The sequence below is a fragment of the Chiloscyllium plagiosum genome, chromosome 17, assembly GCF_004010195.1.
Source record: "Chiloscyllium plagiosum isolate BGI_BamShark_2017 chromosome 17, ASM401019v2, whole genome shotgun sequence".
In the NCBI taxonomy this organism is placed as follows: Eukaryota; Metazoa; Chordata; class Chondrichthyes; order Orectolobiformes; family Hemiscylliidae; genus Chiloscyllium; species Chiloscyllium plagiosum.
In genome coordinates, this window is record NC_057726.1 from 49,189,978 (window position 1) to 49,215,101 (window position 25,124).

Here is a 25,124-nt window from a genome sequence, read left to right on the forward strand (position 1 = left end):
CTGCTCCGTGTGTTTCAGATAGGTCCCCATGTGGAGATGGTGCTGTTGTGGAAATATCACTGGATTACTAATCCAGACCAAGCTAATTCTCTGGCAGGCGGTGGAAGTTATAATTAATAAAATATCAAGACGTAAAACCTGGAGTCATTAACAGTGACCTTGAAGCCAATGTCGATTGTAAACACTAATTTCCTTCCTCAATATACTTTCAGGAATTGAATCTCGGGTGCTTTCCTGGTCTGGCCTAAAAGTGAATCCAGACACACAGATATGTGGAAAACTCTTCAATGGTCTCAGAAACGGCCAAGCAAGACTCTCTATTGTATCAAACTGCTCCGAAGCCTTAAAGGATAAAGCTGTACAGATCACCCGGCACCAGCCTCAGTAGTGGAACGGGAAACACTATCCTATTGACCCTGCAGAGAGCTCCTTCCTAACATCTGAGAGCTGGTGGCAATATTTACAGAGTTTTCCCACAGACTGCACAGAAACTTCGGGAAAGGAGTAGGTCATTCAATACACTGAGCATCCCCCATTCTAGTTCATGGTGAAAATCTCCTCAATTCAGTTTTCAACACACATATCCTTTAGCATGTTTAATCATCGGAACACATAAAATATGAACTACTTTTTACCAGGATGTTGCCTGGTATGGTAGGAAGATCGTATGAGGAAAGATCGTATGAGTTGGGGTTGTTTTCATTGGAGAAAAGAAGGTTTAGGGGTGACTTGATAGAGGTGTATAAGATGATTAGGGGTTTAGATAGGGTCGACAGTGAGAATCTATTTCCTCGTATGGAGTCCGCTATTACAAGGGGGCATAGCTTTAAATTAAGGGGGTAGGTCTTGGACAGATGTTAGGGGTAGGTTCTTTACTCAGCGAGTCGTGAGTTCATGGAATGCCCTGCCAGTAGCAGTGGTGGACTCTCCCTCAGTATGGGCATTTAAGCGGGCATTGAATAGGCATATGGAGGATAGTGGGCTAGTGTAGGTTAGGTGGGCTTGGATCGGCGCAACATCGAGGGCCGAAGGGCCTGTACTGCGCTGTATTCTTCTATGTTCTATGTTCTATGTTCTATATTTTCAATTTTCCAGTACACTCTGGGACTGCCATTTAGTTGTATACACGTGCTTATAATCTCTCAGTTCAGAACAGCATTCTCTCTCTTAAAGGTACAGTACATGCCTTCAATTTCATAACAATATGTTCATCGATTTTATATCTCCATCTGTTTCAGAATTGAGCATTCTTTCAGTGCAGCAGGGTGTTCACTGATCACAAGTTTGGAATTATTTGCATGTTTTTTGATAGGTTCTTCAGTCTTTACTATCAAACAGTGGGGGAGTTGATTTGGCACAGTAAGAATTTGAGGTCTGTCACAGGATATCTTTAGCAACCCAAGTATCTGGGAAAACTGAATCTTCAAGTTGTTTCTAAACTCTGGTGCACACATCTATGTAGCCAGTGCTCAGCAGGCTTTCTATATTTAAAATATTTCCTTCCCCACTATAGAAATACTTTATGTTACGGCAGTTCAGATGTTATTTTGCATTCCAGTGTTTCACAAACATTGTGCCTTCGGAAACGCGACCCCACATATTCCTTCGATGAGTGGACCATAGCTGGCTTTGACAGAACAAATGCGCACAGTGTGATGTCCTGCGAGAGATCTGAGCATCAAAACTACATTATCATTTAATAAGGTCCAAATGTTTATTACTGGAAGACAGCTAAATTTTCCTTCACAATCTCTTCCTATGAAGTGAAATTTTATTAACCACTGCATAGTTTCTGTCCAAAATGTAGCTCTTTCAAAATCAGTAGACTGCACTCTATATTTGGAAGCTAAAAAGACTGAGCTTATAAGGCTTGCCTTTCATCAGAAAATACCTTGGGCAGTTTTAACAAAAGTAATTGAGTCATGGTTTCTTGGATCACTCACTGGTTAAACATTTACTAAAAAGAGACATGAAGTCACTACCAAAATAAGTGCATATATAGAGGCATGGTAATGGCTAGGTATCTTCAATAAAACCTAGTGCATAGGCAGGGATTTCATGGATGTGAAGTTAGTAATCTGGCTATTGACTAATCAGCAAGAACATTGCCAGAAACCTCTGGTAGAGAAAACGTGATGATTTTCATATTTCAGAAATAAATGAAAGACAAAGAAAAAATGTTAAGATCGTATGTGGAGTGAAGTGCAGCTCCAGAATGACATCTGTAAGAGACAATGAATACATCTTGTGCTCAAGGCAGCAGAATTAGTATTTTTGTTAAAAACATCAAAACACTCTCACTTTCTGATTCTGTCTAGCATAATGTCTGCATAGAAATAAAAAAAGTTAATTTTAAACAACTTTTTGTGTACACAAGTAGTAATTCTCATTTTAACATTTTCTTCTTCACACCTCATTCTACACTTGGTTCATTAAAGTGTACATTGACACACCCAAACTCTGTAGTGTAATTCTGATCTACAAGACTATTCAAAGACTGTGTCTAAAATATACTGAGAAATATAGTTTTGTTTTTCCATTTTACTCGCAAAGGTTTGTGGCAAACTTAGAATTGAAAAAGTAGACAACTAATAAAATACGCATCTTGTGATACAAATTATTTTGAGCTGTAATCATTTTTCTTCCCCTCTTAGTCTCCCAATATGGGAACCCTCATGGGAGTGTACTTACCTTGCCTACAGAATATCTTTGGAGTGATTCTGTTTCTACGTTTGACATGGCTCGTTGGAATTGCAGGGATCTTGCAGTCTTTCTGTATTGTCTTCATGTGTTGCTGTTGTGTAAGTATCTGATGTCTGTTCTGCATTGCAATGACCTAGTCAGAACCATGCTGATAATTGTGAAAATAGAACTAAATTACCTAAGTTCTTCATTTCTATATCTACATAAAAATAAAAATTACATTATGCTGCCATATACAAAAAGTAGCTTTAATGTACTTGCACTTTCCCAATTTTGTAGTTATTCTTAGTTAATTGTCCAAAAAAAAGTGTTTAATAATTCTGGATATACAGTATTACAGTCTTTATTTAATTGGTGTATGTGTGATGTTAATCAGATTTTTCTGTTTTTGCTTAATGCTGTATTATATTAAAGGCCTAAAAGTATTCATGATATTGTATTGCAAAGCTCTTCTAGCTTTGAGTTTGTTTACTGGCTTGATTCACAAATAGCAAAAGTATTCAGTTGACTTTAAGAATTGCATATGTATGACATATGTCAGCAGCAATTTATACAGCCCAGGAGTTCTCAAGATTAGGTCTGTTGTATGCTAGGTTAATCTCAAATGGGATACCAATGGAGGGGGGCGGTGGTGGAATCTACACTCAGCAGTTCTAGACTAGAGAACAGTAAGAGTGAGGAAAGCAGTTTCCTATGATTGTAGGCTATCAGCTACTTTTACTGTTGTTTCCTGCTGCAAAAAAATTGAATTGTTCATTTATTTTACCATTTTAAAATACTCTTGAGAGTCTCCTTCTCCCTGAACTTTCCTTAAAGTACAAATGCTATACTCCAAAAATACAACTGACCTTAGTTTTATCATGATTCTGCATAGAACAGCCGCACATGTACACGCCACATGTACACAGTTGTGTGTGCAACAGACTGAGTAGTCAGGGAGGCAGAGTGAGTGGTTGGCATCATTGTGTTTGTTGCCTGTATTTTCTTAACCTAGCAGCAGAATTACAAACCCATGAAATGCATCAACAATGGAAATGCAGGAAGTTTGTACAAGGACACCACTAAATTAGCAGCAAAGTTAAACTGTATTGTGGTTCCTTCCTACAATTTCAGTTATCGTTTATCTACCAAGAGCTTGCTTATTTAGTATATAGTTGTGGTTAGCTATAGCAGTCTTTCCTCCTTAGATTAAAATTTTGATTGTAAAATAATGCATTTAACAAATAAATTGGTGCTCACTTAAGTGCATCCCTTATTTAGATCTAAACCTTTTTAGAAGCCTAGTTCTCTTGCTGTGAATTCATTTGCTGGCTGGTCTGGTTTAATGAACACTGTTTGCATGCAAAAGTTTTTAAAACTCTGGTCATTCATTAATCAAAGTATCCACGCAGTATGCCTAACTACCAAGCTCTCTCCCATTTCTGGGCTGAACTATTTAACTATGTCTCTCATTCCTCTGTGACCCTCAGCACTTTCACTCCCTTTGCTGACCAGATTCCTGTTTAATCTGTTAAACTACTTCTGCTTGATGCATGGAACCTAAATTCAATTGAGTTGGATCACCACACTATCAAATCTGGTTTTATTGTATCTTTTGCTACCACATGACCTCCCAAAGCACTTTAATGCAAATGAAATACTTTTGAAATACAGATCCATTTTCTTCGGTTCACTCATAGGGCATGGGTGTTGGCTGGCCAGGATTTATTACCCACCCCTAGTAGCCCTTGAAGGTCGTGGTGAGCTGACTTCCTGAACTGCTGCAATCCACATGCTGTAGGTCCACCCACAATGCTGTTGGGGAAGGATATACAGGACTTTGACCTGACTATAGGGAAGAAACTGTGAAATATTTCCAAGTCAGGGTGGGGAGTGACTTGGAGGCCAACTTGTAGCTGGTGGTGTTTCCAGGTGTCTGCTGCCTTAGTCCTCCTAGATGGAAGTGGTATGGATTTATAAAGGTGCCGTTTAAGGATCTTTGGTAAATTTCTACAGTGGATATTTTAGATAGTACACAGTGCTGCTGCTGAGCGTCCGCGGTGGATGAAGTGGATGCTTGTGGATGTGGCACCAATCAAGTGGGCTATTTTGTCCTGGATGGTATCAAGCTGCTTAAGCGGTGTTGGAATGCATCCATCCAAGCAAGTGGGGATTATTACACCACACTCGTGACTTGACCTTTGTGCGCAATGGACAGGCTTTGGGGAGTTAAGAGGTGAGCTACTCACCACAGTATTCCTAGCCTCTGGCGAGGATATGTGGCGAGTTCAGTTGAGGTTCTGGCCAATCGTAGCCCCCAGGATGTTGGTGGTGGTTCAGTGGTGGTAACATCATTGAATGTCAAGGAACAGTGGTTAAATTGTTTCTTACTGGAGATGGTCATTGTCTGGCATTTATGTGGTGTGAATGTTACCATTGGTCAGCTCAAGCCTGAATATGTCACTTGTAATCTAGGAATGATGTATTTCCTGCCAATGCACTTGAGCAGGAGGTTGGTGCCATTGACATCAACATCATGTCTGCATCTCAATGGAACCAGACCAGAAGTATGCACCCTTTGTTGCTGCCTCTCCCTCATGCCCCATCTTCCACTCTTGTCACTGTCCTTGTTTTCCACTCCCTTTGCTACTTCATTTTGCTGGCCCTACAAGGTACATTACAGCATTTGCAGCTAAACTTTTTGACTCCCACATTTTTAACATTACTAAAGCATACAGAATATTGTTGGATCGCTTGTATCAACATCTTTAATGATGCAAATTTTGAGAGTGAACAGTTGTGAACTTTTCCTACAGGTTGTTATTGCAAATGTTTCTAATGGAATGTAATGATGGCTCACAGACTGCAACTGTGTATGCAAAGAATATGCCCCAATGGGCAGCAACTAGTGTTCCAGAAATGCAGCATTATCAGTTTGTGCATTTCCAGCTCCTCCAATCGGCCATGTGATATGAAATGTGATTTGAAGGATCAATATTAACCAGAATACCAGGAGTGAACTTCTCTAACTTTTATTCTAAGTAACAACATGGGATCTTTTGCACCCAGTTGAGAGAGCAGATGGGAGTTTGAAGCCTTACCTTTTAAAAAGGGCACCACAAATCTCAGTGTACAGTCAGTTCTGCACCAGAGTGTCAGGTTTGGTTTTTGTGTTCATATCAGACAACCTAAGTCACTATCTTCTTGGATGAAAGTGCAATCAACAGAAACCCTGGCTGACATCTAAGAACATTAATAGTGGATGGTGAGTTTGAGCCATCATCCTCTGGTACTTGTAATCCAATCCAAATGAGCACCAACCAAATAATGGATTTTCTGGTCCAGTTGCAATAACCTCTATTAACACATATGAAAGGATTTCTACACTAGCAAGATTTTAAAGTGAATGAGCAAAAATTATGTTGAATGCGACACTGACTAATGTCGCACATCTTATCTTGTCTTTATGGGATTTCCTTGAATGAACAATTTATTACCGTATATATCAGTGAAAAGTGTTTTGTCACCACAATCCAGCACTATCTTGAGGTACAATAAAGATAAAAAGAAATTTCTTAAATAAGAGTTTGTCATTTTTTCAAATTGGGGTCTCGAGCATAGTTTTAGGGCTTCAGCAAAGTCTTTAAGGTTTTCCAGAAGCCAAGGAGTCCCACTCCAGGAACAGCAAGAATGACGTCAATGCTCCAGGAGACCTCTGCTCTCCTGGCATCCGACACTGCCATGAGTCCAAGCTCCAGGCTTCTGTTGCCAGGAGTTCCCACTCTGAGCACCACCACTGCCAGGAATCCAAGTTTTGAGTCTACCACCACCAAGAATCCAGGCTCTGGACACCACCAGGAGTCTTGATCCATGCCACCAACGCTGTAGCCACCACCCTGCAACACCACTTCAGCCTCTAAGATGAAGAAAGCAAGAAGAAAAGAAAAACAATGGAAAGAACATAGAGAAAACAATGCTGCCAACCTGGGTCGGATGGGTTCCAACAAGCCCAAATGCTAACTACCATGCCGGTGCCACCTTGGATCTTATTCCTGAGTGCAGACTTGGATTTCAAAGTTTCGCTTTTGATTTAATGATCCAAGGTTGCTGCAAGTACTAGGCCTAGATTTTCAGAACCATTTGCTCAGTAACTCCCTATAATGTGTTTGTGGGTTTGACTGTCTCAGAGTTTTGAAATTAATGGAAAAGCGATTGAATGCACAGATCCCCATGATTCATATGTTAAGTAGAAAAATTGGGGTTTCAAATTTCAAAGTGGCAATTATTTGATGCCATCAGCTGGTAAAGCAGGAAACTACTTATTGCTTAAATATATAGACATGCGAATATTTTCAAACAATGTAAATTTGAGCTTTTTTTGAATATCAAGTAGAGTTTCAAGATGGAATGCTTGGGAATAAAAAGACATGTACCAATCTTTTGGATCTTATATTTTTCAGACTATGTTAACAGCCATATCGATGAGTGCCATAGCAACAAATGGTGTTGTACCAGGTAAAAGAAACTTTTGAAATGTATCTAGGGAAATAAATGGTCCATATTGTCAATGCATGGTCTTAATTTTTGCTGTAGCTGTTTTTTGAACCACATTGTGAAGAGAAAGGGCAGAATTTATTTTAGCCACACACATTTATGTATTTGACACTACTGAGTAGTGATTATTTTTGTGACTGTTTTAGTAGAAGATTTGTTTTGACATAAATACCATAGGAGAATATGTAACAGGAAAGCCATCCATTCTATGATCCATCTCTTAGAATTCAATTTCACCTGATTCTTGTAATAATGTAGTCTTTCTCCACCCCCACTCTCCCTCCTATTTCGTGAAATGTTTTGCAGCTGGAGGCTCTTACTTTATGATCTCAAGATCTCTTGGTCCTGAATTTGGAGGTGCTGTGGGCCTGTGTTTCTATCTTGGAACGACTTTTGCAGGAGCCATGTATATACTTGGTGCCATTGAAATTCTACTGGTAGGTGCTGGAAAGCAGTTTACATAAGGCTTTAAATATTAGTTTTAACATAAATTGTCAGACTAAAAGACCTACAGGTGCTGTTTCACAAAGGAGGAATGCACAAAATATGATTATACTGTTTTTATTCTCCTTCTGCTATATAATTGGTAAAACCCAAATCACTTTTGCTACAAATCAAGTTTATTTCCGCATTCTCCACTTGAACTTCTCTGAATGTTAAAGTTGAAATTTCAATGAAGTCTTTTCACAAAGGTCAATACATTTCAGACTTGTCAGGTTATGTGTGCAGCCCTTCCAGCTATGAATGTTCAGTGACTTATGTTAGAGTGAGACTTTGTGCTATCAAAAATGTATCTATGCTTTAAATAAACATTTGTATATTAACCACTGTTGTGTAGTCATGCCCAGTAGACATTTTCCCTTTGAAGTAACATGATGACAAAAGACCAACTGGAGCACTGGCTCCAGCCTTGATCATTCACAGCTCCTAATCTCCCTATAATTTCTCTACGCACTGTCATTATCACCTCATTATTGCTACCTTTGCTTCTGGAGCCATGACTCACCTTCTCTCAGCCTAGTATAAATATCTCCCTTTTTTTAGCTTTGACAAAGAGTAAGTTAGACTCGCAGCGTCAGCTCTTTTCTCTCCTTACAGATGCTGCCAGACCTGCTGAGATTTTCCAGCATTTTCTCTTTTAATTTGTTTTTGGTATTGTTAATTGAGCAGGCAGTATTTAGTTGTCGTTCCAGAATTTCAAGCTGTTCGCAAAGTGCTCTGAGATTATGGCACAATTGAATTTCCCAGGATCTGGACATGGGATTAATAATTTTGTCTGAATAATAACACCTCAATCAACCCAACACTACTTTAGCTGTTCACTTTTATGTAAAAAGTTCATCTCAGAATTTTCACATTAAAAATTTACCTTTTTTGACCAGAATTTAGTTCCAGCTAATAAATGATTTTGTAGTTGTGCAGGGTATAGTATTAGATGTCCAATTAAAAGCCATTACCAACTAAAATTTGGCCTCAGCAGGGCCCCTCATGAGCCCAATTTTGCTGGGTGATTGGGAGAATAATAGAATTCCTGTCCTATTGTTTCTCAGGAGGGATATTGATGATGAAAATAATAGTAGCTAAGTTTGAACCATGTGTGCTATATCTAGCCTCTGTGGAAGGGCTAACATTTAAGAATCATGCACACTTAATGATTTGTTTTAATTCCAGACATGTTTAATTAAATTTAATTTTTGCCATCTATTGTCATGGGATTTGAACCCTTGTCCTCGGAATATTTCGAAAACAGAATTGCTAGAGAAACTCAGCAGATCTGACAGCATCTGAGGAGAGAAAGTAGAGTTAACATTTCAGTCCAGTGACTCATCTGATGCTGCCAGATCTGAATTTCTCCAGTAATTTCTGCTTTTGATTAAGATTTCCAGCATTCAGCTCCTCTGTGGGTGATTGTGGGTTGGTTGGTTGGTTGAAGGCAGGTAGAGAGCTGTTTTGTTCTGCACTACTAGCATCTTTTTCTAAAATAAGTTGGTTAAAAGGAAAACATAAATGCCTAAGTGTAGACCTTTCTTCCTGCTTGCACAATCCTGTTCCTTCTCCAAATAAAGAAAAGGAACAGTGTCTGAAAATATTAAACCCCAACTCCCCAGCATGCTAATAGAGAACAGGATATTAGTTGTCCCCATTGATGTTAACCCGAGACTGAAATGTGTCAAATTTTATTGTGTTTAAGTTTGATCTACCGCTGGTTTCTTGGATTCAATTGTATTTGATTTTACTTGGATATACAGGGTATGAAGTACATTTGGTTTCTGTTCATAGATCACTGTGCCTGACACGGCGATTATAAATACTATGGTACCTGCCTGTAATCGTCTGTTGCTGTCTCACAAACAAGAAATTGGTGTTAGCATAACGATGCCATTTCCAACTGCACTGTGGATTTTTTTAATGAGGTAGATCCAGAAACACAGGAAATTCTCAGTAGATTCTTCCCTTCATAATGAATCAAGAATCTGTGTTCTGTGAAAATGGAAAGGAAGCCTTAGTTTCTCTATACTGCTGATTGATTTTCTAAACCTGTTTGTTGTCATACAGTCATAGACATTTTGGTCCCTCCAAGCTTTCCCTTGCTTAACGCTGAGGAGGCAAGGATCAGACAGAGCTCTAGAGGGTTACAAGGTGGCTAGGAAGGAACTGAAGAGCTAGAAGGGGTTATGAAAAAGCTTTAGCAGGGAGGATTAAGGGAAAACCTAAGGTATTCTGTACTTTGGCCATCTTCTTGCTCCTCACCTGAGTCGGGTGGGACCGATCAGGGATAGTGCAGGGAACATTTGCCTGGAGTCAGAGGAAGTAGGGGATGTCCTAAATGAATAGTTTGCTTCAGTATTCACAACTGAGAGGGAGCTTGTCGTTTGTGAGGACAGTGTGAAACAGCTGATATGCTCGAACAGAAGGAGAATGTAGTGAAAATTTTGAAAAACATGAGGATAGATAAGTCTCCTGGGCCAGATGGGATATACTGAAGGTTTCCAGTAGTAACGAAGAAAGAGATTGCTGCATCTTTGGCGATGATCTTTGCATCCTCACTATCCACTGGAGTAGTGCCAGATAATTGGAGGGTGGCAAATGCTATTCCTCTGTTCAAGAACGAGAACAGTGAAAACCCTGGGAATTACAGACGAGTCAGTCTTGTGTTTATGGTAGGCACATTATTGGAGAGGATTCTGAGAAGCAGGATTTATGATTACTTAGAAAACCATAGTTTGATTAGAGATAGTCAGTCAGTATGGCTTTGTGAGGGGCACATCATGCCTCATAAGGCTTATTGAATACATTGAGGATGTGACAAAACAAATTGAAGGTAGAGCAGTGATGTGGTGTACATGAATTTTAGCAAGGCATTTGATAAGGTTCCCCATGGTAGGCTCATTCAGAAAGTAAGGAGGCATGGGATACAGTGAAATTTGGCTGTCTGGATACAGACTTGGTCTGACCCATAGAAGACAGAAGGTGGTAGTAGATGGAAAGTATTCAGCCTGGTGCTCGCTGACCACGGGGATCTGCTCTGTGATTTTTAAATGACTTGGATGAGGAAGTGGAAGGGTGGGTTAGTACGTTTGATGGCACGAAGGTTGATGGAGTGGTGGATAATGTGAAATGCTGTTATACGTTGTAACAGGACGTCTGGGCTGATAAATGGCGAATGAAGTTCAATCTGGAGAAATGCGAAGTGGTTCATTTTGGAAGGTTAAATTTGAATGCAGACTACAGGGTTAAAGGCAGGATTCTTGGCAGTGTGGAGGAACAGAGGGGTCTTAGGATCTATGTCCATAGATCCCTCAAATTTTCCACCAAGTTGATAGAGTTGTTAAGAAGGCGAACAGTGTGTTGGCTTTCATTAGCAGGGGGATTAAGTTTAAGAACAGTGATGTTATGCTGCAGCTAAATAGAGCCATGGTTAGACAACACTTGGAATATTGTGTTCAGTTCTGGTCACCTCATTATAAGAAGGATGTGAAACCTTTAGAGATTGTGCAGAACAGATTTACCAGGATGCTGCCTGGACTGGAGGACATGTGTTAATAAAAGTTTGACGGAGCTAGGGCTTTTTTCATTGGAGCAAAGAAGGAGGTGACCTGATAGAGGTGTACAAGATGATGAGAATCAGAGATAGAGTGGGTAGTCAGAGACTTTTTCCCTAGGCAGAAATAGTTATCACAAGGGGACATAATTTTAAGGTGATTAAAGAAAGGTTTGGGGAGATGTCAGAAGTTGGTTCTTTATACAGAGTAGTGGGTGCATGGAAAGCACTGCCAGTGGTGGTAGTACAGTCAAATATGTTACGGACATTTAAGTGACTCTTGGATAGGCACATGGATGATAGTAAAACGTAGGCTATGTAGATTAATTTGGTCTTAGGATAGGATAAAAGGTCTGAAGGGCCTGTACTGTGATGTACTGTTCCATGTTCTGCCTTTCCTAAGCCCCTGATAATTTTATACATCTCGGCCATGTCCCCACCCAACATCTTCTCTAAGAAAAACAAGGAGGAAGTGAGGACCGCAGATGCCGGAGATCAGAGTCGAAGAGTGTGGTGCTGGAAAAGCACAGCAGGTCAGGCAGCATCCGAGGAGTAGGAGAAACGACATTTCAGGCATAAGTCCTTCATCACCCACCACTCTCTTTAAGAAAAACAGTCTATTTTCATGACTGAAGTTCTCCAGCCTCGACAACATCCTGTAAATTTTCTGTGCATTCTCTCCAGTGCTATTACATTCCTTGTATCATGTAGATTCCAAAGATATACACAATATTCTAGTTGTGTCCTAACCAACACTTTATACAGTTCCAGCATAACTTCCCTGTTCTTTAACTCAATGCTTAAGCTATAAAGGCAAGTATATCATATACCACCTTAACCATTTATCCACTTGTTCTGATACCTTTAAGGGACTGGTGTACATGCACACCAAGGTTTCTCTGATCCTGAATGCTTCCCATTCATCATGTTTTCCCTTGCCTTGTTTGTCCTCTCCAAATGCATCACCTCCATTTGCTGCTGAACAGCCCATCTCCTCTCGGAATTTAAGGCTGTATATTCTTTACTATTTTCCACCTAACCACGAACTAGCTGATCAACCCACCTGTATTCAAGTCTGAATCATTTATATAAACTTTATATAAATCTGTATAAACTTTGTGATACAGTAGTGAGCAGCATGGTAGTTAAGAAACCCAGGTTTGATTCCACCCTCTGTGTGGAGTTTGCACAGTCTCCCCAATTCTGCGTGGCTTCCCTCTCACTGCTCCAGTTTCCTCCCACCGTCCAAAGATGTGCAGGCCATGTGGAAATGCAGGGTTACAGAGTTAGGATAGGGGGCTGGGTCTGGGTGGGTTGCTTTTTGTAGGGTCGGTGTGGATTCGATCAACCGAATGGCCTGTTTCCACACTGTAGGGTTTTTTTTAAATTACAAGTACTAAGTTTCCATCTTAACTAATTAATTATTCAATGTATTTGTCTTGTTCTGTTGTCTGTACTATTTATCTTCATTCCACTGGTTCACTTTATTTTGCAGGCCTACATTGTTCCTGCAGCAGCTATATTTAAACCTGTTCAACCACATGAAGAAACCAGTGCTATGCTTCACAACATGAGAATCTATGGGACAATCTTCCTCTTGTTGATGTGTCTGGTTGTTTTCATAGGTGTCAAATATGTTAATAAGTTTGCCTCTTTGTTTTTGGTATGTGTGATACTGTCCATCCTGTCCATTTACGTGGGGGTTATCAAATCAGCAGTTTATCCTCCAGAATTTAAGTAAGTAACATTTCTCTTAATTGTTATTTTGATTAGAAATTTTAGACCTATCATAGCTGTGAAAAAATATTTAGAATGCTTGTACTTAATTGCTACTGTAAGAATTTCTTTTACTTGGAGAATTAAAGCATGTAAGTATAGTATTCTGCAGCAGCCACTTTTGTCAGTTATTTTGATAGAATCTGATGCTTATATTTAGAAATACAAGAAAGTCTGGTGTAAGGGTAAGTGGAGCTTTTCTAGTTTCTGAAGTATCAAGTAGAATTGCAGTAAATAGCTTAGTTTGTTTCAATCCATCTGGATGAAGGAACGGAGGGCATTCTTGCTAAGTTTGCAGATGACGCAAGATAGCTGGAAGGGCAGACAGTGTTGAGGAAGCTGAGAGGCTGCAGAAGGAGTTGGACAGACTAGGAGAGGGGCCAAAGAAATGACAGATGGATTACAATGTGGGAAAGTATAAGGTCATGTACTTTGGGAGGAAGAATAAAGGCGTAGACCAATTTATAAACTGGGAAAGGCTTTGGAAATCTGAAGCACAGAGGGGTTTGATTAGATTACTTAGTGTGGAAACAGGCCCTTCGACCCAACAAGTCCACACCGACCCGCTGAAGCGCAACCCACCCATACCCCTACATTTACCCCTTACCTAACACTATAGGCAATTTAGCATGGCCAATTCACCTGACCTGCACATCTTTGGACTGTGGGAGGAAACCGGAGCACCCGGAGGAAACCCACGCAGACACTGGGAGAACGTGCAAACTCCACACAGTTAGTCGCCTGAGGCGGGAATTGAACCCGGGTCTCTGGTGCTGTGAGGCAGCAGTGCTAACCAGTCCTAGTTCAGATTCCTTTTAAGGTTAACATGCAGGTTCAGTTGGAGTTAGGAAGGCAAATACTGAGATGGACTGCTGAGGCTAAAAAAGGCTCAGGTCAAACTGCATTTGGAATATTGTGAGCAGTTTTGGGTCCGATAGCTAAGAAAGGATGTGCTAGGCTTGGAGATTTACGAGAATAATCCTGGGGATGAACAGCGTTTCATATGAGGAGCAGTTGAGGACTCTGAGAATGAAAAGCATTTCATTGCCTATGTTGAGAAAAATGTTCCCAATTTTTTCTGTAAGCTTCAAGTGGTGAATTCACAATGTCATCATTTGAGTGACAACTTTCTATTTTTATTATCTATTAAAACCTCAACTCATCTTTTTATGCCTTTTCTAATTCTCTCCTTTTAGACTTCTACATGTACTTAGAGTGGGTACTTGCTAGCTGCAGCTCACTGAGGTCTTGTCTCCCCTAGCATCTAACAACTGCTTCAGAACAATGTGCTGTATCGCCATCACCTTCCTCAATTCTACATTCTCACAATCTGACATCAGCAAATCATCAGCCTCACCACATCATGCTTGTTCTTAAACCTATAACATCACCAAAGAAGATGTGCGCAACTCCGACATTCATATAGGATGCATTTTGTCTCGTTATACTTGTGCACGTTCACCTTACCACTTGGAGGCTGCCAACCCCAGTATATTTCATGTTGCTTTCTCAAAGCATACCTTCCGCACTAAAAGCTCCCAGCCTGCATGTATCCTGTTCCGTTCTCATTGCACAAGGTCTTTAGAGCTTAGTGCTGTCAAACAACACACTCTGAGGGCAATTTACTGGCTTGCAGTTTCTGAAGCAGTGTTCAACTGAGCTTTAAGTATAACACTAGGAGCATCAAAGGCATAGGTTCTCAGCAGTAGCGAACACTTGTTCCTCTCAAGCCATACAATTCCCCAAGAATGGTGCCCAAGATCCTCCTTGCATATTAATGACAGAGAGCTGGAGGTTGTGTGAGAAATATTGTTCTGAGCCATGGTGGACTGAGTGTGATGAATCTCATTAAGCAAAAAAACTTTAACTACAAATAAGAAAACTTCAACTATTGGACTGTTTGTGTGCAATTCCTTAAGGTTGCAGGGAAGGTTAATAAAGCATATGCAATCCATATTTTATAAATAGAGGCATAGAGTACAAATACTAAATGTATACTTCATGCTCTTGATTACATGTTACTTTAATCCCAGCTGGAGTGTTGCATTCAGCTCTGGGCACCACACCTAAGAAAGGTCATATGATTTATGAAGAAGGTACAGAAGACTTTTTTTATATATTTGTTCATAGGTTGTAGACATCACTGGTGAATGAGAGTTTTTTTATTGTTCATTCTAATTTGTCCTAGAATAGGATGCCAAACTGCTTTTTTGAACTTCTTGTGTTTTAGACACCCACAGTACTGTTACAAAGTTAGCCTTGGAATTTTGTCCTAGTTCTAGATTAGAGTGGCGCTGGAAAAGCACAGCAGTTCAGGCAGCATCCGAGTTTTACCTATTTTGTCCAAGTGATGATTCGGAAACAGTTAAATGTTTGCACGTTAAGATGGTCTGTGACTTGGAGAGAAATTTTGAAGTGGTACTCCTTTGCACCTAAGCAAGAGATGTTGCAGTTTGGAAGCTGCTATTGAAGAAATCTTAATGGATATCTGCACTGTATCTTGGGGTTGTGATGCAAACTAGCCACAGCTCAGGGATTGTGAAAAGTGTGAATATTGAATATTGTTGTGGTTCCACTTGTGCAGGCAGCCTTTTCCTTGGAACTGCACTTATCCAGTCATTTACTATAATGGTTCCTGAGATAAAGAATTAGTCAGATGGGTAGACTGTTCTCCCTGGAGCAGAAAAGCAGAGAAGATAATTTAGTAAAGGTGCTCAAAGTTCTGGTAGTTTGGTAAGTAATAAGTTTCCAATGGCAGAATAGTTAGCAAGTGGAAATCTGACTTCCGGTGTTGGGGAAAAGAATCATAAACAACTAGAGGGGGAAAAGTACATAGTGACTTGTTCTGATCTGGAATGCAATGCATGAAATGGTGATGGAAGCAAGTTGAGTACTCGCTTTCTAAAAGGAATTGGCTCCATATTTGAAGCAGGGAGAAAAGTTATTAGGCTATGGGCAAGAGTACAGGAGTTCAAAAAGAAAGTGCACATGAAGAAGTGAGATGAGCAGGGCAATATAAAGTAGCATCTGTAAGTACAGGATATTGGATCTTTAAAGTTATGCCCCAGTATGAGACTGCATTCATATGTACAAGCATTCATAAGTCAGATGTTTGTAAATTGGTGATTGCAATATTAAAAAATACTATCTTGTTCTATTTCAGGATATGCATGTTGGGAAATCGAACTCTTTCTAGAAATCTATTTGATATTTGTGCCAAAACCACGACTGAAAACAATTTGACAGTGACCACTAAATTATGGGACCTGTTCTGCACTTCTAAAAATCAGACAGACACTTGCGATGAGTACTTTGTTCAAAATAATGTCACAGAAATTCAAGGAATTCCAGGTGTAGCAAGTGGCAGAATTAAAGGTTTGTATGAGTTTGTATTAATGATGCATTTTGGAACATTTTTATAATTGGTGGAAATAATTTGTGTGCACTTGAAATAATGAAGGTTTCATATTTTCAAGGTTGCATTTTTAAAATAGGAAGTCCAGTTCCTGGCTTCACAGTTACCTTATATTGTGTTGATCCACTAGAGGGCCTTCTTGTATCTTGCAAGTTCCATCTGACTGCAATTATAATATTGTCCACTTATCATTGGTAAAACGTCTAACATAAAATACTACTGCTACTTCCTTGTGAGGAACCCAGTAAACATATGTATACAATATCAGTACTAATAATCATTCAGATAAAGGCAACAAATTAATTTTGTGTTATGTCCAAATTCAGATTAGTCAAATGTAAACCAAGTATTTGCATATTACAGCTCCAATTTTGTCACAAACTTCTGTTTACCTTTTGGGTTAATAATGTGCCTGTGTTTTTTTTAATACCATAACAGTTGTCAGAATAACAGCACATATAGTTATTTATGCATAAATGTTGTGGCAACTTCAGGTGGGGGCCCAAGGGTGATTGTGCACAGAAATTTGAAAGCCTGTATTGAGGGTGCACCATTATTAGGTTTGCATAAAGCAGCATCTCAATGATTCACAACCATGGAAGGGCAGTGAAGTTGCTGTACATGCCTGGCAAATGTGTACTTGATGTGCCACAGACTTTGTGATGCAAGGAGCCTTTAAGGTTTGCACATTCTTCTAACAATGTGCTAAATGTTAATTAGCGACAGGTAAATCTGAGGCACCAAACGTAAACTTTTGGAAGCATGAATAGTCTCTTCCTTATATCCAGTTGCTGAATATTTGAAGAATGTAAAATAATTGACCTTTTTTGTTTCTGTATCTCTTTCCTTACTTTCCCATTAGATTTTCTTTTCAGGATCTGATTTGTTATTGAATTAATTCACTCAAATTTACACATCCTTCTCAGTCTTTGTATTTATTTCAAAATCATCAATCTGATTGGCATGCCTTGATCACTCAGGTTACAGATTACCTCCCCAAGGCTTTTTAGCTCCTGTTCTTGTCAATTCTGATACATAATATCATTCCAATAAAACAAGTAAAGGTAAGCCTAACCAACTACAGAGTTAAGTTCACTTGAGTAAATTATGACTCATTGCAATTATTGAACCAGTTCTTTTTGTCTGCTGAAGTAAAAAATCAAATTATTCCAATTGTTTGAAATAAATTTGTGTATTTTAATAATTCCCACATATCATACTTTAAACCTTGGATCAAGAATGTGGTGCTGAAAAAGGACAGCAGGTCAGGCAGCATCAGAGGAGCAGGAGAGTCAGCGTTTCGGGCATAAACAGTTCATTAGGACTGCTCCTCAGATGCTGCCTGACCTGTGCTTTTCCAGCACCACACTCTCGACTCTGATTTCCAGCATCTGCTGTCCTCACTTTCTGCTCATATTTTAAACCGAGATGTGATTCACTCCTGGATCTAGATTATCTGCTAGGTTGACCTGCTCCTGTACAATTCAGCAGATATCAGACAACTCAATGTTTTGAATTACAAAATGTTTGAAATGCCTGTTACATTGAGCATAAATGAGAAGTGGTGGTGCAGTGGTCACCTGACCAATAATCCAGAGAGCCACACTAATGGTTTGGGGATGTGGATTAGAGTTGCTCTATGGCAGATGGTAAAATTTGATTTCAATAAAAAATTCTGGAACTGAAATTATTAAAAAAAGGGTGACTGTGTAACCATTGTCAGCATTATCAAATACATCATTGCATTTCTTAATACAAGGAGAAAAAAATAAAACCATTATGTTTTATGATGTTGTTTGACGGTGCTGTATTTTAGAAGTTTTTTTAAATATTAATGATTGATTATATAAATGCTTTTGAGTGCAAACTCTAATCAGAGTTTCACTTTGAGAAACATAATTAATATCTAGTGCAGTTTGTGCCCAGAATGTTGATTTTTGTGATCAGAAACTGTACCTAGACTTTTGACTTCCTTTTTTTGTGTGCTCCTTCACATTCCAACCCACCCTGTTACGTTTGGAAAAAACTGTTTTTTTATCCTCTGACAATAGTAAACCATCACCTTTTTGTTTTAAAAAAACAAATCTTACTTATTTTCTCTCTATCTATGATATTTGGTTCTTGCCTTTGTGCACCATTCAAAAACTAGAACTACAAAGTGTTGTTCATACCTCTGACTAGTTCAAAATGGCAATCACAATGGAAGTGAACTTGGACAATCTCCAGCATCTGCAGTCCTCACTTTCTCCCAATTTCTATAATTATTGGGTAGACCACAACCATCAGTTCCACACCAAGGCAGCAAGAGATCTTGCCAAGAAATTTGAATTCAATAAAAAAAACTGGAATTAAAAGCTAGAATAACCGTGACCATGTAACTGTTGTTGATTGTCGTAAATACCCACCTGGTTCATTAATGTCTTTTGGGGAGTAAAATCGCCATCCTTGTGTGGTCTGGTCTATATATCACTCTAGACCCACAGCAGCATGATTGACTCTCAACTGCACTCTGAAATAAATTAGAAAACTCAGTTTAAAGGTAATTAATAATGGGCAATTTATGTTGGCCCAGTCAGCAATTCCCATTTGCTGAGAACAACTTTTTGTTTTAAAAACCGTCCTCATTGTCAGATTTCTAAATTATTGGAAGAAGCATTCACTATTCTCTTAAATGTTCAAAATATTGAAAATCCTTTCACACCTCTTCAGAGTTTGCACACACTCCCTGATTTGATATCGCTCAAATGTAACAAGATCCAGCCCTCTTGTGACAGAGTAGTGGCATCCCTACCCCTGGACTGGGAGACCTGGGTTCGAGTCCCACCTGCTCCAGAGGTGTGTAATAAATCTCTGAGTGGGTTGATTAGAAAAATAGGTAATTTAAAAATACAAAATCCAAGTCATTTCTATGAGTTTAGTAGAAGAATTTCCAATACAGAAACCAGTTCAAAAAGTATCGATTTACTCATTGGCTCTCCTTCATATTGTACCTCTATATCCATTTGACCACAACTTAATTTTTTTTACTGAATAGTTTCTGAATGATCACATCACATTGCCTGTGTCTTTACACTCTAATTTTTTTGAAGTTCAGTTGGTTTAGTCATTTGTAATACTTATTACAGACTGCGAGCTCTTCAAGTTAACAAAATACTTGACCAAGCACAAATGAATTTGTGTTCATAACATGAAGATTTGGAAGTCACTAATTTTTGCCAGAACTATTCTATTTTTTAAAAAAGGTATCTAACCTCACTCGCCAAAATTGAGTGTTTTCTGACTTGTGCATCATATATACAAAATTAAGATTATATATTTTTGCAGAAAACATTTGAAATTTAAGTCATGTATTTATTTTTTTAAAAAGAGTAAAATGTTAACCTAATTTTATTGCCTACTGTTTTGCTAACTGTCTAAATCAGCTGAGGTTCTGTTTTCTTTAAAAGAAACGGTATTTTAGCTTTTAAAGTAAGTGGAAAGTACCACCCCCACTGATAGGTGCATGAATCTCAAACACAGATGTTAAGAATAATATAATGAAACACTGTAGTTGTCCAAAATAATACTTGTGTGCAAGTCCTTGTTCTAAAGATTCTGTATATTTTTTTTATAATTTAAAGTTACTTTAACTTTAAATATTTAATCTAGTGGTTGCATATTTTGCAGGATTACAACTAGTTGGATTAATTACTAACTTAAACATTTCATAAAGTCTACAATTTGAATTTTTAACTCTGCTTTATTTCAGGTTATTTTTATCTAAAATAACCATTCAAACAATCTGAACCACAGATTTTAATTTTAAAAGCATTAGCCGTGATAATGATACATAATTGGAAAAAACTATCTTTTCGGTCTTGTTTGTGATGAATTAGCTTCTTTACGATTTGCTGTAATTAAGATTTCCCTATTATTGGTCAATTTTGCAGAGAATCTATGGAGCAGTTACATGACCAAAGGAGAGATACTACAAAAGCATTCTTTACCATCTGTTGAAGCTTCTGGATCAAGAAAAAATCTACATGCCTATGTGTTTGCTGACATTACTACTACCTTTACAATGTTGGTTGGCATTTTCTTCCCTTCTGTAACTGGTGAGGAAACTTCAATTATTATGGAGGAGAGATGATTTGGAAGGTGTACAGGTCATTCTGCTATAACTTTAATTCTGCTATAACTTTAATTGCCGCACTGTGGGCACTGTTTCAATAGTGCAAACTTTTAAAATGTGTAATGGCATGGTATTGTTTGCTAATGCACAAGCTCTTTGAAATGCAGAAAGTCCTATAATTGTTATAACATCATTAGAAGTCAGTTTTAACATGTGAATAATTTCTCTACTTTTCCAAGAACTGGCACTTGGAAATTACTTTCCATTATTTTTTGTACACGCGTGTTAAATGTATTTTTGGCACTGACATCAAACACTAGAAAATGTCAACTGTAGACTGAGCAGTTGGTATATGGAAATTGAGCAGGATGTTGTTGTCATGCTTAATGTTAGCTAGAATTTTAACTGTTGTGTGTCTAGATGTTGTAATATGTGGTGCAGGAAAAACACAGGAATTCCTGAAGAAGGGCTTATGCCCGAAACGGCGATTCTCCTGCTCCTCTGATGCTGCCTGACCTGCTGTGTTTTTCCAGCACCACATTTTTGAACTCTGGTCTCCAGCATCTGCAGTCTTCACTTTCTCCTAGATATTGTAATACACTAGGTATGTTAAGAGGTAATGACAATTGCACGGTACTGTTGAAAGTTTGTTTATTTATATAATTGTCATTATTCTTGACTCATTCAATTATGTTTCAATGGTTTTCTAATGGTTTCTGTATTCTTAGGGAAAATGTGATGTTCTGTGTATCTTCCAGATCAATGCAGGTCTTGCTCCAATTTTTTTTTAAAGGGTCTAATCAAAGAGACTCTCAGTCACTTGTATGATGGATGGAGGTGCAGGTGTTGGACTGGAGTGGACAAAGTCAGAAATCATGTGACACCAGGTTGTAGTCCAACAGATTTATTTGAAATCACAAGTTTTCGGAGCAAAGCCCCTTCGTCTGGTCTAATGAGAGGGCAGCACACAGCACAGAATGCATGGGCACAGAGCTTAAAAGATCATACAAATTGTGTGAGTGGAGTGTCAGATAATAAGTCTCTGCAGGTGACCAAGAGTGTCAGATAGTGTGAGTAAAGTGTCAACAGCTGAATAACAAGTGAAGGGATGACCTGGAATCTGAAGGAGAGGGATAATTACAAAAAATTTAAAATAAGGTGGTGCTGGACACAAACCAAATGACTGGAATAACATGGAACAAAAACAGAAGCCACTGGAAAGGCCCAGCAGGTCCAACAGCATCTGTGAAGAAAACTAGAGGAAGGGTCACCGGACCCAGAACATGAACCCCTGATTTTTTTTTCACAAATGTTGCCTGACCCACTGAGCTCCCCCCCCCTCCCGACAACCACAACCACCGGAGCAATCCCTGCCCTTGCTCCTGATTTACAGCATCTGCAATTCTTTCAGTTTTAATTTGACTGGAATAATATGACACATATAAGACTTGCATTTAACCGGATTATAGATCATCCGTTTGGTTGTTATTGAACTGTTGCCACATCACTCACTGCCAAACACTCTTGGTTACCTACAGAGACTTATTATTCAATACTCCACTCACACCATTTGCATGATCTTTTGATCTCTCCGCCCATACATTGTGTGCTTCCCTCTCATGTCACCTGATGAAGGGGCTATGCTCCAAAAGCTTTTGATTTCAAATAAACCTGTTGGACTATTACCTTGTGTCATGTGACTTTAAGGTGAACTACTTGTGCCAGCACTGATGCAAATGACGAAACTGTAACCAGCATAAAACATTTGCACAAAATGTCACTTGTTTCCATTTCAATGTTGATTATAATTTCTAATACATTAAAAGGCATGTTTGTATGTAACTGCTCATAAATTTTGAATTGTAGTGGGTTTTTTTTGCATGAGAATATGCATTACAACAGTGGCTATATATAGGCAGCAGAGTACTAAGTAGTTTTGAAGAAAATATGAATATTCCAAAATGATGCCATTCTGAAATAATGGAAATTAAGAGATCAGGCAGCATCTGTGGTAAAAATTGGAATGGTAGTTTGATATTTTGGGTGAAAATGCTTTAACAAAACTAGTTTTGTCCCCTACTTCCAGGAACAAGTGTTAACCAAGATAATTGCAGTTAGCATTCTGTTCTTGACAGTGGCCCTGCAATATACAAGGTGTAAATCTCTTGGGGATTTTTTTTTCACGAGTACAATAGCTGTCACTGAAGCAGGTGGAATATTTTAACTTGCTGTACAGTAGCAACAGTATTGACATTTGTGTGTATGTAGTGTAGTGTGTTGTAGGTATGTAGTGAATTTTCTCTGTATTCAATGGTGATTTTAAAGTAGTCCTCTATCCTCTCCCTCTGAGAAGCTATTTGCTGATTTGTTGCAAAATTTGTCCTTGTATTCCATATTTACCAATATATATTAGAATATTAGAAAATTGAGTAAAATAAACAAGGAGCTAAGTACTTGTTCATGTAACATAATTATCTGCTTTTATTTATTAGGTATCATGGCTGGTTCTAATAGATCAGGAGACCTGAAAGATGCACAGAAGTCCATTCCCATTGGTACTATCCTGGCTATTGCTACAACCTCATTAATTTGTATCCTTTTTATATCATTAGTGATTCTTACAAATTAGCTTAAAATTGAACTAAGTCGCATAGTACTTCCTGTAATACCATGTGGGGATGCCTCTGAGGCTTGTTAGGTGCGGTTTGCTTTCTTTCCTGTAATCTAGTTTGCAAGTTATCAAATCATTTAATGGCAAGTCAGGAGGAGACTTGAGCACGAATGGCGTCTCTAATGTAGCGTCAAGGAAATCCTGAGTCTGGTCTGTCAGATAGTGCTATTCTCATGAATACCACAGTCAAAAGATGTGCAGGTCAGATATTTGGCCATGCTAAATTGCCCATATTGTTAGGTGCATTAGTCAGAGGGAAATGGGTCTGGGTGGGTTACTCTTCGGAGGGTCAGTGTGGGCTTGTTGGGCTGAAGGGCCTGTTTCCACACTGTAGGGGAACCTAATCTAGTCTAATCTCCCCAATGTCTTCGTTGACAGTTATTCTTCCACCAGCATAAGTCAACTCGAGCAGTTTTTTTCTGGTGATTGCACATTGCAGTTTGTGAGGATCAATCTTCATACATGTTGGTGTTTTTAATGTTCTAGCAGTGATAATATTTGAAAAGAACTGAAGTGGCTTTTAAAGAACTTTGAGATGGCTGAAGGTCATAGAGCATGCTATGAAAATACAACTTGTTTTTTGGCTCAATTCCTTTGATAGAGAATGGTAAATGACTTCACTTATGTCACTGATATGCATCTGAACCCTGAGTAAGTCTTGATGGGTGCCAACTCTGCAGTTATTCAAGCATTTCTTTTCAAAACGTAGGTTTCCTTTTCAAAATGGGTGTGAAGCCTGCAGTGAAGCACACTTCAAATGCATTAGTTGGAATGTTGACACCCACAGACTCACACAACACCCGCACTTGGCAATGCGAAATTTCCCAGGCAGCACACATATGTGGGCAGTGTTCACCTTCCCCACTTCCCCTCCTAACAGCCGTGTCATACTTTCAGCTTACCCTCAACCTTCTCTGTCATTCCTTCTCCTATCAGGCTTATATCATGAAAGCTGACTGTCAGGGAATGTAGGCATTGTTGGGGGTGAGGGAGAGAGTTAGCACTAATTATGAGGGGAATAACCGCTCCACTCAAAACTGTATAAGTTCATGAACTGAAGACAGACCTTATAGTTGTAAATTCATGAAAGAAAAGGGGGATGTGGCTTAGCTGGAATAAGCTTGCCATTTGCTCTGTGCACTCTTCATCTTTTTACCCCTGCTGGAACCAGTACTAGAAGGTGCAGAGACTCCAGGATAAAATGAGATGTTGGCAAAGTAGTTTTTTTAATTTCAAAAATATACTTTATTCATATATATTTAATCTATACAATTGAAAGGGGGATGTGGCTTAGCTGGAATAAGCTTGCCATTTGCTCTGTGCACTCTTCATCTTTTTACCCCTGCTGGAGCCAGTACTAGAAGGTGCAGAGACTCCAGGATAAAATGAGATGTTGGCAAAGTAGTTTTTTTTATTTCAAAAATATACTTTATTCATATATATTTAATCTATACAATTGGACATGTCATCATTCTGTAAACATTCCATTTCTTTGCGTATCGAAACAGGGTGATCATTCATATTCACAGGTTGGTGCGATTACATTGAGCTCAGACGCCAGCGGAGTCCAAATGACTGCGTGGGCCCCCTGTTCTTCTTAGGCAGGCAGATGTTAGACGGTGGTCTTTCCCCACCGCGCCTTGGCGGCAGCTGCCCCAAGCTTCAGCGCGTCCCTCAACACGTAGTCCTGGACCTTGGAATGTGCCAGTCTGCAACACTCAGTCGGGGTCAACTCCTTCAGCTGGAAGATCAGCAGGTTTCGGACCACCCAGAGAGCGTCCTTCACCGAATTGATGATCCTCCAGGCACAGTTGATGTTCGTCTCGGTGTGCGTCCCGGGGAACAGGCCGTAGAGCACGGAGTCCCGCGTCAC

General features: G+C 39.1%; 1 protein-coding gene and 1 long non-coding RNA gene across 5 annotated transcripts in view; one reads left to right on the forward strand and one right to left on the reverse strand.

Moving 5' to 3' along the window:
• The window catches only part of slc12a4 (solute carrier family 12 member 4), a 165,176-nt gene that overhangs the window by 75,312 nt on the left and 64,740 nt on the right, over positions 1-25,124 (forward strand). For all 4 annotated transcript variants that reach the window (XR_006314143.1, XR_006314144.1, XM_043707018.1 and 1 more), the window contains exons 4-10: positions 2,655-2,801; positions 7,143-7,197; positions 7,543-7,673; positions 12,774-13,015; positions 16,218-16,429; positions 20,399-20,563; positions 23,073-23,171. Coding sequence is in view for 2 of the 4 variants with exons in the window: in XM_043707018.1 (XP_043562953.1) it covers positions 2,655-2,801; positions 7,143-7,197; positions 7,543-7,673; positions 12,774-13,015; positions 16,218-16,429; positions 20,399-20,563; positions 23,073-23,171 (1,051 nt within the window). In the remaining 2 variants the exon portion in view is untranslated. The remainder of the gene's footprint in view (positions 1-2,654; positions 2,802-7,142; positions 7,198-7,542; positions 7,674-12,773; positions 13,016-16,217; positions 16,430-20,398; positions 20,564-23,072; positions 23,172-25,124) is intronic.
• Positions 5,368-25,124, reverse strand: part of LOC122558441 — a 21,893-nt gene continuing 2,136 nt past the window's right edge. The window contains exons 2-3 of the long non-coding RNA XR_006314145.1: positions 18,875-18,978; positions 5,368-6,598 (exon numbers count right to left, since the gene is read on the reverse strand). This is a non-coding gene — a long non-coding RNA (uncharacterized LOC122558441). The remainder of the gene's footprint in view (positions 6,599-18,874; positions 18,979-25,124) is intronic.